This window comes from Dermacentor silvarum, chromosome 2, assembly GCF_013339745.2.
Source record: "Dermacentor silvarum isolate Dsil-2018 chromosome 2, BIME_Dsil_1.4, whole genome shotgun sequence".
Taxonomy (NCBI): domain Eukaryota; kingdom Metazoa; phylum Arthropoda; class Arachnida; order Ixodida; family Ixodidae; genus Dermacentor; species Dermacentor silvarum.
Window position 1 is genome coordinate 131806564 of NC_051155.1, and position 14909 is coordinate 131821472.

The window sequence follows — 14909 nt, forward strand, 5'->3', positions numbered from 1 at the left end:
CGGGTCCCCAACGAAAAGTGTTGTCCTTTTTCAGAAGGTCTGTGAGAGGACGAGCGATTTCGGCAAAGTTCTGGATAAATCGCCGAAAATAGGAACAGAGCCCTAGAAAACTGCGGACATCGGTAGGAGAACGCGGAAGGGGAAACTCCCCAACGGCACGAACTTTGTCAGGATCAGGCTGGACGCCAGAAGCGTCAACCAAGTGACCAAGTACTCGTATTTGGCGGCGGCCGAAATGGCATTTTGCAGAATTGAGTTGTAGGCCGGCACGTCTAAAAACATCAAGGATAGCTGAGAGTCGGTGAAGGTGGCTCTCAAACGTCGGTGAAAAAACTATGACGTCATCAAGGTAGCAGAGGCATGTGGTCCATTTGAATCCGCGCAGAAGAGAGTCCATCATGCGCTCGAAGGTAGCAGGGGCATTACACAGTCCGAAAGGCATCACTTTAATTTGGTAGAGACCATCTGGGGTGACGAAGGCGGTCTTTTCGCGATCTCGTTCATCCACTGCGATTTGCCAGTAGCCGGAGCGCAAATCAATCGATGAAAAATAACTGGCACCGTGTAAGCAGTCCAGCGCGTCATCAATACGCGGAAGCGGATACACGTCCTTTTTCGTAATCTTATTCAGGTGACGGTAATCGATACAAAATCTCCAGGTATTGTCCTTTTTAACCAAAACGACAGGTGACGCCCACGGACTGCAGGAAGGCTCGATAATATCTTTGGAGAGCATTTTGTCCACCTCCGTTTGGATCACCTGGCGTTCAGCTGCTGACACACGGTAGGGCCTCCGGTGTATAGGAGGAGCGTCACCAGTGAGGATGGGATGGGTGACGACACGGGTGCGACCTAGCGGGCGATTTCCAAAATCAAAGATGTCTTCATAGGACATCAGAATACGGCGAAGGGCGTCGGCGTAAGCAGGCCGTAGGTCAGTAGCTATCATGGGCGTAAACTTGTCGTTGCTTGAAGTAGGACGGTCGGAAGCTGCAGCAGTGTCGAATCGTGGTTCGGGCGTAAGAGCAGCTACTCCACACTCTTCCAAAGGGGACAGCAAAGCGAGAGATACACCCTCAGGAAGCACTTGCAGACACGAACCAAAGTTCAGAAGGGGAAGCCACGCTCGATTGTTAACAAGAGTGACAATGCAGCTTGGTAGTGCGATTTGGCGTGCCAGGAGAACGTCGCAAAGTGGGGACACCACGTAAGGACCATCTCGAAGTGGAGGAGAAGGCGACATGAGGACGTAGGTCGCAGCATCAGGTTGCAGGCGAACAAATTCAGCAGAACGAAGTCGGGACTTGTGGTCTTCGGTCGGGTCGGCAAAGTAATGGGGCAGTTCAAGGCGAAGGGTGCCGGTTGCACAGTCAATAAGTGCTGAATGAGCAGTCAGGAAGTCGATTCCAAGAATCACTTCGTGAGGACACTCGGCCAGTACAGTGAACAGGACTAACACAGGACGACCGGCAATGGTAACACGGGCGGCGCACATTCCCATCACGGCTGTTGTACTGCCATTAGCCACTCGGACGGCAGGCGACTCGGCAGGTGTCAGGACTTTAAGGAGACGGCTACGAAGGTCCGATCGCATAACCGACACCTGAGCGCCAGTATCGATGAGGGCTTGAACGGGTACATCATCAACAAAAATTTCAACAAGGTTCGGTCGAGCAGCAGGGGTCAGCAGAGGTTTTGCAGTCCGAGTCGTCAACGCAGCCTCACCTCCGGGGGCTGCATTGCTTAGTTTCCCGAGAAGCGGCCCGCGTAGGACGGGGACGAGGGACGTCGAGGTGTAGGCGAGCGGGACTGACGGCGTTGCGGCGAGGGCGAGCGGCTAGTGGTGTTTCCCCGAGAGGGAAGGCCGGCATGGTACGGTTCAGAAAGAGGCGACAGAGACCGAGGGTCTCGATCGAAGCGGCGATCAGCGTATGGTCGAGGCGAGGAGTACCAGCGGCTACTACGGCAGTGGCGCGAGATGTGACCGACCCGGGAGCAAGCAAAGCAAATCGGCCTGTCATCCGGTGTTCGCCACTCAGATGGGTTCCGATATCGACTCGGGAACGACTGGCGAGGTGCAGCAGAGGCAATGACAGGAGTGGTAGGGGTGGGACGTGGGCGGACGGCAGACTGGATGTCCATGTTAGCAATTTCTTGGCGGACAACAGCTTGAATGAGCGAGATGGTCATGTTGTCGTGCGTATGGGGACAGTGAGAACTTGGAGCCATAGCCTCAAGTTCGCGGCGGATGACCTGTGTCAAGCTTGGCGTGGCAGGCGGATGTGATGCCGGAGGGTCGTTGCAGGAGGAAGTGGCAGCCGTATTGGGAAGTCGGTCGAAGCGTTGTACGATGCGTTTGCTCTTCGCTTGCTCAAAATTCCGGCATTCCTTTATGATGGATTCAACCGTTGAGCAGTTCCTGCAAAGCAGGAGGTTGAACGCATCATCTGCGATGCCCTTCAAGATGTGTCCAACCCTATCGGCCTCTAGCATGTCCGCGTCCGCTTTACGGCAGAGAGCCAGAACGTCTTGAATATACGCGACGTACGATTCGGTTGGTGTCTGGACACGAGACGCTAGCTCTTGCTTGGCCTCCATTTGACGTCCCACAGGCCTTCCGAAAAGATCGCGTAGCTTTTCCTTGCAGGAGTCCCAGCTTGTAATTTCGGTTTCATGCGTCTCGAACCATACCTTCGCGGTTCCTCCCAAGTAAAAGATCAGGTTGGCCAGCAAATGTGTGGCATTCCACTTGTTGTGCTTACCGACGCGCTCATACGACGTCAGCCAGTCTTCGACGTCGACCTTGCCAGTGCCAGTGAAGATTCCCGGGTGACGTAGCTGGGTTAGTACCACTTCCGCCGGTGTCTGAGCGGCGGAGGCAGCGTCAGCGTCGGAGGCAGCGTCAGTAGCCATAACAGCGGAACCGATGTGACGCCCGCTGCGAAGATCCAGGGCCGGCTTGTGGCGAGATTACCCCGCACCTCCACCAAAATGTTACGGGAAGAAAATATATGTATTTACAATATATACAGAGGGTTGTAGCTCTGTCGCCAGGGTGACACCATCTACCGAGCTCCGAGACACTTCAGCCTCTTCTTCCCCAACCAACGTCATTTTGTCCACAGCAGTACAAACTCGTACGTGACAATATCACTTGGATATGCATTTTCAATACATTAGTTATCATTAGGCACCATTTTCAAGATCAGTAGACTCTCAGGTAGATAATAAGGGTTTCTCAAAGATTTGCCGCTGTCCGACTCGCGTTGGCCATGTGTACGCTCGCACCGCCCTCTCTGTCGTCGTTCCAAGTGCTTGCCCGTGCCTAGTTTCCTTTCGCTCTCTCGGCGTGGCGGTACCGTCGCGCGTGTCTAGTTTCCTCCAGCTTCGTGACGGGGCGGTAGTCTTCCATGCGAATGTATGCCGCCGATCAAGACCGCCGATCAAAATAAAGGTGTGTGTGCATGCGTCTTTCTTCGGGTTGACCGTTGTCACTGCTCAATAGAAATAAAATTTGTTAATACTTGTGACCTAAATTCTGTGTAACCTCTGTGTCATATGCTACACTGCTTCGCTGGTAATCCACCTTCACAGCAGTGGAACGACGGGTGATTTTTTTATTAGTAAGCGAATGTTTACTGCAATTTATATGGCCAATAAATGTATGAGCCTTACTCAGTGCAGTTGCCATTGCCCTCAATGCTTTGCCTTTTGGGCAAAATTGTGACTTAAGTTTATTCGAGGAAGACGAATATCCGTATCTTTTTATACTTTTGTTTTTAGTTTGTGGGTGCCATCTATTGATGGCTTCGAGCAATAACTGTGGTTATCCATGGTGTCCAAGGTTTATGGCTTCGCACAACACAACACACCGCACACGTCGGCGCTCATAATTATGCCGTTACAGCCCAACCTTGTGGAGTTTTGTTTATAAGTGCTTACTGACAAGATACTATCCACCCAAGATGCTCTGGCAATTCGTGAAATTACATGTACTGCAGAAGCCTTAAAAGCTCGAAATTAACGATACTTGCAGTTTTTCGCTGCAAGTACAACTTCGTTATATCAAGTTGACAGCGTAAGCCAATTCTACTCTGTGCACAAAAAAATCATCGAGGCTTTGACTCCAAAAGCTCTTTAATGAGTGCCATTAGCACAGTGGCAAGCGTTTGGTTCTTAAGCTGCAATAGGGCTAAATATGCGAGATTTAAAGCAGAATGCAACACCCTTTTCTAAAGCTCATCATTTCTACATGGCATCTGCGTACACCAGTTCTGGCATGCACAAAGATCATTAGGGCTCAGACTCCAAAAAATTCTCTAATGAGCATCATCAGTAGTACACAGAGAAGCGAGGCAAGCAGCACATTACCTCAACTTCTTTGTTGACAAAGACACATAGCGTGCTCTGAGCATGGCTGAACTTGTCGCCGAGGTTTGTGGTCTTCTTGAAGACCGCTGGAAACCTGGCAGATGCCGGATGCACGGGCCCAGGTCGAGACCTGTTGGTCTGCTCGGCGAAGAAGCGGTCGCTGGATGCAAAGGCTAGGTCTCCCGATGGGTTCAGTACATGGGCCACCGAGAGTGAGTCGGCATGCGTTGCTGGCTTGATGGCGTCACCCATGACATGCTGGAACAAGGTGCTGTCCTTGCTTGTTGACAACAACACACCAGGGCTATTTCGCCATGCAAAACCTGCGGCCGGAGAGAAGGGGGCACAAAGCCACAATGTTATAACTTGCTTACATGGGTTAGCCCTGGCTAAGCTCGATCATGGCTTAACCTCAGACGCGTGGCTCAGTGGCTATACCGTTCAGCTACTGTGCACAAGTTTCTATAAAACAACAGCAGTCTACTACTGCAGTTCTATGCAACTGCAGTTCAATATCGTTATAACGACATTGCAGCCCACATGAAAACACTTTCTGTATAGTTTCCAATATTCGCCATAATCGTATACTTGTTATACAGTCAACGACTGATTTTCCGGACACCTGATTTTTTGTACATGCCCGATAATTCTGAAGCCTTCGTGGCACTGTCGCATACCCTGTAGCGTCAATCTATAAGAACATGTGAAATTTCAGACGTAATAACATTGCATAATGCCGGTTCCCGTTGTCAGCTTCGCCTCAATACAGCAGTATTACGCGGCGAAGCATACCAAAAGTGGGAAGGGGCATATGTCACAGGACACAGTCAGTATTTCTTAATTATACATGCGTGCACCCGCAGTCTCCTGTCACAAAACGAGCACCAATACGCCTAATAAGTGTACCGGCAGGCCTTCCGAGCTATTTTGGATGTACCTGTGGCGATTGGTGTCCTTGGAGGCAGTAAAAGGCATGATTTAATTGTTTTGGACTGCCCGATTATTTGGACATTTTCGTGGCCCCTAGGGAGTCTGAAAAATTGGACATCGACTTTACATCAATATCGGTGACAAACGTTTTAGATTTGCAAATTTCCGTTTATGGTGTGGCTTCACCCCAGCGCAGCACATGCTGACGTACCATAATTTCTGGTGTATAAGTCATGTTTTTTTTTTCTTAATTTTTCATCGGTGCGTCTTATGTACGTTTTTTTCTCGGAAAAACTGTCGTTAAAATCAGATTGGAGGCTATGGCCACGCGAAGTGCGCTGCCACTAAATTGCTACGGGTTCTGTGCGCGCTATCGAGGTATCGGGTTCTTTTCGGGATCGAGTTCCCGAGCGCCATGCAAGGACGGAGCAGCAATGAAAGTGGCGGCAGGCCGACCGTGAGTCGACCGACCACGAAGTCGTCACATCTGCAGATCGCTTTCAAGGTAGGGTGCGCACCGCTGCGCAAACTACGCAGTTGCTACAGTACAAGCTACCCCCACCTCTCTCCTGCACTGCCTTCCCGTTTTTCTCCCTTGTGCGCGATTCGGCTCATCGTTGCACGCTTTCACTCGCACATACAGTATACGGCGCGCGTGGACGATGTTATCGCCCTTGGACTTTATACAGAACATCGCGGTGACCACGACTGCAGAAATGCACCCGGAGTGGCTATATCATTGCTATCGCAATTAGGTATATAGGAATGACACCCGCGTTCACAGAGAGTGAAACGCCACTAATTTTTTTTCTAATTGCTTACCGAACGAACAGGTGCGTCTTATACACCGGTTCGATTTATATACATTTTTTTTCCAGGAAAAGTGCCGTTTTGTGGGGGGTGTGATTTATACAAAGGTGCAACTTATGGCCCGGAAAATATGGTAAAGCCTCAACATAAGGCAAAAAATTGGCAAATAAATATGGCAATTTCTTGCATAAAACTTAAGCAAGAATGCTTTATTAATTTGCTTTGTTCTTTTTAACCCTTTGGGTACCAGACGCAACAAACTCAATTTGTCTAAGTAACATACCAGAAGGCTTTTAATTCAAATGCTATTTGCCCGTGATTTGTTTCTGAACATTTTACCAAGTTATTAATCCAAAATTCAAACAAAAGTTGCGGCTTATGCTAATTCAATGATTTTAAATAAATAACTAGTGTTCCACAGACAATGTGGCCTCTTCACCGCTGTCATTGTCACTTGAAGACACCGCGCAGTCAACATCAAAGGCCTCTGAATCAGTGTCTGTAATAAGCTCTTGAATTTCTGCATCGTTCAAAGATGCACAGGCTTTTCACACCAGTTCGCTACTGTCACTAAAGGGAGGCTTGAGCAACACCTACAGATAGGCTCTGTCATGCCATCTGTCGTATAAAAAACCGGCTGTGCAATTTAGTTTCACGAACCTCTGTGTAGGTGGCACAACCAGCCTATGGATGTTGCACCTTCGCACGTTATCTCGGGAAACGCAGGGAGTGAGCGGAAAATGTGACACGACTTTACTCGGGCATGGCCCGGGGCATGCATCAGCACTCGGAGTACACTTGGGCACGACGCTTAGAGGGTTAATTCCCGCTGTCTTTCTATTTTGGTAACACTGATCTCAAAGTTATGCCTACCATAAAAAAGAAAAAAATCATTCCAACGTGCACCAAAGGCAATGAAAGGGTAGGCACTGGCACCTGTGGCCACGTCCTTGTGCTCGGTGAATGCGGCAAAAGGCACGTAGGGGCGCCGCGTGTCCCAAATGTTGATGGTGCAGTCCACGACCAGGGAGCTGTTAGCGATGTGGTACTTCTTCTGGGGGCGCCACTTGATGTGCGCCACTGAGGCGATCGTCTGGATGCACTGATGCAGCACAGGCTTGTAGCTCACGTCCCAGATCTGTGAGAGACCCAGTGGGACCAGTTTACCTACAAGCCTCTCCACTTTGCTGCTACTTGCTTCAAAGGCAGTTGCAGTCTTCAGTGGACTGAATGCCAACTGCGGTCATGAGCACTTGGGTCCACAACTAAAGCCTTCTGTGTGGTTGCAGTATAGTTAAAGAGAAAGCTTTATCCCAAGGTGAACTCCAATTCCTGATTGAATTACATTTAACACGCAGAAATGTTCTCATAATACAACTTCCGAACCGAACTGACTGAAATTTCTTTCATTAGGAGAGAAAGCTAAATTATACCAACTGCAGGAAACGAAATTTTAATTTATGGCCTTATTGTTCTCATAAAAATTCAAGGAAATTGGCAAGCTTAAAAAAAATTGACGCACAAAGTTTACAAATCTGTAACTCTGCACAAAAACATAGTATTGCAGTTCTGTAGAACCCACAGGTTCACCTTGTGGATTTCTGCAGAACTGATTTGCCATGTTCAGCGTCCCCTTGCTTCGAGTTGTCTTTAAATTCTGTTCACCCTACAATCTTCTAGTCTTTGGTTAGCTCAGATAGTAGAGCGACTGCCCTGGAAAGGCAATAGGTCCCGGGTTCGATTCCCAGGAAAGAACAAACTTTCCTTCAACTGCAAAGCATTTTTTCTTAAAATTTCATATTGGGCTTTCTTTGAAGCTTCGTGCTACTGTCAGGTGGATGACAATTTTTCCCTTTCATACATAAAGCTTCCTCCACCTTGTGGCCTGCCACATAACTAATTTTTCATGTATCTCCACTAATGTCAGCTTCAGTGCATGCAAAAATGCGACTACGTCATGAGCTTTATCAGGGCAGCCATCTGCAGCCCAACAGTGCACAATGAAAACTGCTAAAAACTGCTCTTGTGGCACTGCATTAACACAACTGGCTGGGACAACTAACACCATCTGTCAGATTTTATTGAAAGCTGAAACAGTTCCCAGTAGGGCAACACTCACTCTGACAATATAAACACTGTTTCCATCTTATGTTAAGGCTTTATTTAAAAATTAAACAACACGACCGTCTTTTCGTGATATCAATAATTAGTACATTGCTTTTACTGCATCAGAGGCACATTTGCTAACTATGACCTTCCATTTTGGATGCATTTAGTGATGTCTGGTACACAGAAGATCAACCTAAACATCTAATAAGCTTTGAGTTGGGCCATTTACCAACATCTTGGTTCGATCACGCTCGGAAATTGCAACTTTAATGAGGATTAGAACTGCCTATTTGATGATAGTGTTCAATACTTGGGAGAGTATCCCACCAAGGCCCCCTAACGAATAGTTGTTTTGACAACACAATTCCTTCCCACTGGGTGCTCACCTTGATTGCCTTGTCCCTACCACCAGTGGCGAGAAAACGTTTCTCTTCCGGGTGCCAATCGCACGTGAACACAGGCCCGCTGTGCGCCGTGAACTGACGTTCGCATTTGTCCGAGCGCCTCAGGTCCCAGAGCTGGACGTTGCCATTTTCCTGGACCGCCGCGAAGGTAAAGTGATGGTGCGGGCAGAACTGCACATCCCTCACACTTTCTGATGAACTGCGCAGCACCAGAAAAGAATAATTGCATGAAGCTGCATGTTTCCAGAGTACTCCCTCTCTATCTCTCTCTCACGCACACACACACACACACACACACACACACACACACACACACACACACCTCTCACGTATCTACAGGCAAAAGGTGCAAAAGCCACACACAGACAACATACACACACAAAGCACTTTGTATTGTCATTCTTGCACCTTTCGCATGAAGACGCAAAACCAACATACCCCAATTTCCATCTTAACCTTTCAGGCATGGCCATGATGAAAGCCACAATATATAAGAAGAAGCTAACCTTAGGTGAACACAGCGTGAGAGGGTGAAGAGATAATGGCAAATTACAAAAAGAATAGAGGGAGGCACGAGGGGCTATTAAAAGGACACTGCGACACTTTCGGTATACGGTGAGAAAAGGTTCACAATCTGTAGACAATGCTGCCATCAACATGCGAGACAAATATTATTCCACTACATGTAGCAGAGAGGGGGAGCCCAGAACCTCGCATAAAAGATAGCTCACCCTCACAGGTGGCTTTTGAAGCTTCTTCCATTTTGCCACCGTCAATGAAGTCATACACACCAGCAATTGGGTGATTGTTCATAACCATGAGCTACTCCTATACGAAAGCTTATGCACGCATGCGTGCCCCTCCAAACTTCTAGCAAACAGGAAAGTGGCAATTGTTAACATGTCCCGCTTGTCCCGTCACCACTCCTTTGTCACTCTCTGGCACCTTTGCCACATGCCAACCTTGAAGGGTCACCATAAGTGCACAAAGGAAAATGGGCAAAGCGTTGCTCTTGGCACTGCCCTAGCTGACAGCCGAGGAGGAATGTAAACAATGCGTGCTTGATATATTCGTTATTATTGGGTTTCTTATGAGAAAATTATTTCAGGAATTCGTTAATTGAAAGGTGTCAAGCTCACTCCGAGTGTTCATAGTTTTGAAGCGAAGGTGTCACAGGGTCCCTCTGAAAGCTTTCGCTCTGAAACCCTAGTGGTAAGTGCTAACAAACTCATAACTTTTATCTATCTACTGTGTTTTCTTTAAGTACTCTTGCATGGTAGGCTAAAAAATTAAGTATAAGTAACAAGCGCCAAAATGCCCACAGATCAAAGACAATCATATCTGTCAACTTGCGATTCCTCTTTATGCAGCCCAGACCACAATACAGTTGCAGTCTAACTCGAGCAGAAACAGCACAAAAGAATAGGACGTACAGAAGGAACAGACAATGGCAATGTCTGTCCCTTCTTTAAATCCTGTTCATTGAGAAATGAACCACCCAGCCTAAGTGCATATGCTTCTGCAGTCTGGCTCAATCCCTATCTTTGTTCAGTGACTCACACAGTAATGCTTTTCAACTCATCTGGGTATATTCCCATTAGTCTCACATTAATTGCTCACTTTAATGGGGTAGCTCACACTTCTGCTAGTGGCACATGACAAAAATTGAAGCCAAGTCTGTAGAACAGCAGGTTGCAGTAAACATTACAGCAAGCCATTACCATTGGCTTGCATTAAGATGACTGGACTGACACCACAGACAACTTGCAAGCAAACAACCACTGTGAACACAGCTCTCCAGCAACACATTAGAGCTATTTAAAAAAAAAGGAGATGCACTTCAACAACTTTGTACTGGTGCCCGAATAATTACATAGTGAGTGAAATTCTTGTGTATCAATGTATGACATCACAATTCAGAGACATTATGCATTTTTATACATAGAAATGACAGAATATAGGCATCTTTCAATTATTCAAAGCGTCAGTTAACTCAAACAAATCTCAATATCTTGGTTGGCCTGCTGCTTATTCTGCATATATTAAGGCGACTAATTCCAAGACCGATTCTGGTTCATTCTAACCTTTTGGCTTCCGATGGCACAGAAAAATGGACAAGAACATTTGTTCAAATGACATACAAGAGGCATGAATAGTAAAAAAAGAAAGTGAGGAAAGTTGACATTCAGGTAACTGTGCATGTTGACAGCAGGAGTGTGTTGAACTGGTCTGGCTGGTGCATATTGAAAGGGATTGAACAGCGCAAAAGACAGGAGATTTATTGTACACACTGTGTCTGTCATCTACACACCGTCCCATTTTTTGTGCTTTCTGATCCCCTTCAGCACGTTGACAGCTTTGTCAACTACGAGCATGCAGCACCGACTTGGTTGTGTTGGTCGCTTTGATATGCTGGATGTGCATTTGCGCGGGGACTCCTTTATCTATGCTAATGGAACTAGTGGTGTCATTTCTTCTAAATTGCTTTCTATAATTAATTATGAATCCGTCCTTGCAATTTATTTTACTCAACTTCAGGCAGATCAATTTTTGGATAATTCAAATAAATGCTACTCCTAGCAGTTTGAATTAATGTGAGGCGACTTTACTTGCAGAATAAGAGAAATTAGAAACATACCTGAGAAAAGTGCTTGCAGCCTCCCTCTTGCGAATATCGAAGCACTTCATCGTTCCGTCTTGGGAGCCAGACAACAGAATATGTGACTCGGACGGATGAAAGCAGACTTTGTTGACAGTCCTCTTGTGGTCTTGGAATACCATGTCTGTAATTATGTATGCCAGAATATATTATCCGAGTCCTTGTGCCAGATGATTACATGTCTATGCAAACACATGGCACATTTACCTTGTTTAGATCGAGAACTTTTGTTCAAGTTCCAAGTGACGACTGCTCCGTTTGTAGCAGCAGTGGCGAGGATATGGTCTAGAAATGAAGTAAAATGACACGCGTTGTAGCAAAAATCTTCGTCAAAGCTTGTTTCAATCACTCGCGTGACACCTCCCAGCAGAAATTTTATTGGAAAGTACCGAAATCAACAAGCAAATACGATTATATAGTGATCGGCGGTTACTCACCGTCAACCATGTTCCACACGACATCGCTGCAACTGAAGTTGAGATTGAGATTCTTGCCCACGCGCAGGTTTATCCTCTCCTGAAATTCCTCGTTCTCCAAGCTGAACACTTTAAACACTGAAAGCACGCAAACGAGACAGCGTCAGAGACAAGGTTACAACACAACAGATCCGAAGCGATGTGTATAGCGGCGTACCGTTCCGTCCTGCAACGGCAACCTGCGTGGCATCTCGGTTTATTGCCAAGGCGTTTGCGGGCCCTTCTAGCGTACAATGCATGGTCCTGGTTGCGCCCATCGTCATTGCAAAAGCGATGGCTTTAATTCCTTCGTCAAAAGAAAACTGCAGAAGAGAATGAAAATGACAGCAGGTATGACGGACGGCGTTCCTACAAACAACGACTGCTCTCCACTGTGAATAAATGACAAAAACGGCTTACTTGTGCAAAGCGATCAGTCGGTGCAGCGCCGCGGCAACCTTATCGGAAACAATGATATCTACATGCTTCCATATCGATGCAAAAGATACGTCGATGCTTAGAGCTAATCTTAACCCAGCCGCGTGATCTATTCCGCATGGTGTTATTAAAATGAGAACTACAACGCGACTAAAACACACGAACTTGCGCTCTCAATGAACACCCGCAAGACGGTGCACGGCTCCATTACGTCAAATGAAAACATACGCATGCGCACTGACCGTTCCTTGCCCATTCAATCGCTTCAGCAGCGTGGCTTCAATGTAAAAAAGAAAGCGCGCTTATAAAGAAGCCGAGTCTTAAATGCGAAGCACACAACCGCTTGTCACGGGCTTATTACTCGTGTGTAAACTACTCATTATTATTGTTGCATGCAGGTTGAAATTTATTAACTTGCACCAAGCGCTTTTCGGGACGGCCCGCTGTATATTTTGTTGGCCGACATGCGCTACGCGCTGCCAACCTTGACACAACAGTCGTCTGCTGTGTCAGCTGGCGGCCTGTTTGCGCTCAAAGGCAGGTCGATGTGATAGCGGGCGGTAATTGCTGGTTCATTTATCACTGTGAAGCTCCACACGCCGGATTTACATAGGGTCCGTATTTGTGTAAAGGAGTCAGCGTTTGTTCCGGTGCCGCTAGGAAATACGCGCCGAAGATCCTGGCATTGCTTTCGTTAATTATCAAGCCTGGCCAATGCCTCCTTTAGGCATTGCCTGGCAGTGCGTTTCGTTATTCAAGTACTCCCTAATGATGCTTTTCAGCTTTGCTGCCTGTCTCAGAAATTGCTCGAGTGAATGTGCATACGTGTATCTGCCGTTGCCGACGTCGTACGCAGACTTCGAGCGCTCTTTGGCTTTGAAAATTCATTTCCTGGTAAGGCGTACTTGCAAGCGCTTGCAAGTTTCTGGGCGTTATAGAGCAATATCACACTTCCGGAGGCCGCAGTGACTTTTTTTTTTTTTTAAGCGCGTACGTTACTTGCATCCTGTAGATGTTTGCGGACCGCAATTTTTGAGAAATGCACCCACAATGTATGTGCATGAGAGTGAATGCGGCTTAATTGTGAACCATGCTTCGTGCCCGTTTTGAAAAATAATGATTTAAAATTTAGCACCAGCTGACTGGCAAAGGGGCTGCCGCCTATGCGATTTGCCAATGTAATTAAAGCAAGCTAGGCGATTTTATTGGAACTTTCCGCTGCAACTGACCCGCGTCTGCAGCCTGGGCACGTACGGATATTACGTACGTACAAAGGTCGCGTCATTAAAAAAGAGATTTTTTTTTATTTCGCTTGTGCTGACGTACACGACGTCTTATTGACACATGCGTCTCGCCCACGGTGTAATATATATACTCTTTAGGCGAGGACACTCGCGTGTATGGTGTAGGCACATGTAGGTTAATTGCTGTCAATGGGGTTGAGTACGCGCAGTTTCTACATATTTATTTTACCGCGTTTCGACAAGTTGGATTTTCTGACGCTATCGCAAAATTCCTCAAAATCTATTTTAACACAGTCTTCCGATTTCCACCACCTCTGTTTACCGTGGAATAATAGTCGGTGTCCTTCAAGGCAATTGGAAGTTTAGAAAATTGAGACGCCTCTAAATTTTACTGCGAAGCTGTTAAGGGCTCCGTCTCCGATGGTCGTGTCCGCGTGTAGAAAAAGAACTCATTGGCCGTATGCTGTATGTGCGAGAGAAAGCGCGCGAGGGAAGCGCGCTTTCACGGGGAGCGAACGCGACTTCTTCCGTCGCGCAAAAGGCCGTGGGGGACGGACCGGAGGGAGGGGAGGCGACGTTTTGCTGCGACACCATGGACACCATCTTGCGACCGGGCGCAAGGGGAACTGGCTATTCAATCACCCAAGCGAAAAGGAGGAAAGCGGGTAGGCAGCGCGGGAGGAAGGGGGATTCTATACTCTAGCTGCCAGCAACTGCGTACTTGTACTTTGCGTGGCGACGGGCGGTCGCGCGCACCATATCTTGAAAGCGATCTGCAACACGGCTCCTACCTATGTATGCGCTGTGCTTTCGCCACTCAGTTTCAGTTGAAGCAATAGACCACATGAACCTTCGCTCGCTGCTGCTGGCGCGCTTGCTCACGCCAGCGTTTTGACAGCGGTTGTGCGCGGTCATCGAGTGTGATCTATTCATGTTTGCGTGTGCAAGCTGACCCATCCTTGTTAATTCAGTTAGCAAGTGAATGTGTCCAAGTTTATACAGCCGATAAAACTACTATCCTTACACCGTATAGCTCGCTACTAATTTGCTATCGCAATTGATGCTTCGCCTTTCGGGCGACACTGCGTCTTTTTAAATGCGAAGCATGGCCACCATTTGCTACTTTGACAGTATCTATCTATCTAGCCGCCCACGTCTTTGTGCTCTCATGGTCGTTTCGTTAACTTGGTATGTACCATCAAGATTGGACTAGAACGGGACCCTGATTGTAGCGTCTGTCACACTCCCGAGACAATAGACCACATACCTTGCGTGTGCCCTCAATATGCGGCCGAGCGAAGGATACTAAAGTGTAGTGTTGACCACAGGCGGAAAGTTTTCATTTTTGCGGGGGCGGGGCCTGGGGCCTGACCAACATGCCGAACTCCACCCATGTATGCATATATATATATATATATATATATATATATATATATATATATATTGCCACGGGGATGAGAGTAGCAAAAGGGATAGAAAAATTATATTT

The 14909-nt window shown here is 47.3% G+C and overlaps 1 protein-coding gene across 2 annotated transcripts in view; it reads right to left on the reverse strand.

Moving 5' to 3' along the window:
• LOC119441777 (GATOR complex protein WDR24) overlaps positions 1-12428 on the reverse strand; it is a 37652-nt gene extending 25224 nt beyond the window's left edge. For both annotated transcript variants that reach the window (XM_037706386.2, XM_049661607.1), the window contains exons 1-8: positions 12159-12428; positions 11917-12061; positions 11721-11837; positions 11491-11568; positions 11263-11407; positions 8607-8823; positions 7048-7249; positions 4372-4694 (exon numbers count right to left, since the gene is read on the reverse strand). In XM_037706386.2, coding sequence (XP_037562314.1) covers positions 4372-4694; positions 7048-7249; positions 8607-8823; positions 11263-11407; positions 11491-11568; positions 11721-11837; positions 11917-12022 — 1188 coding nt within the window. In that variant the 5' untranslated portion in view covers positions 12023-12061; positions 12159-12428. The remainder of the gene's footprint in view (positions 1-4371; positions 4695-7047; positions 7250-8606; positions 8824-11262; positions 11408-11490; positions 11569-11720; positions 11838-11916; positions 12062-12158) is intronic.
• Positions 12429-14909: the final 2481 nt, after the last annotated feature.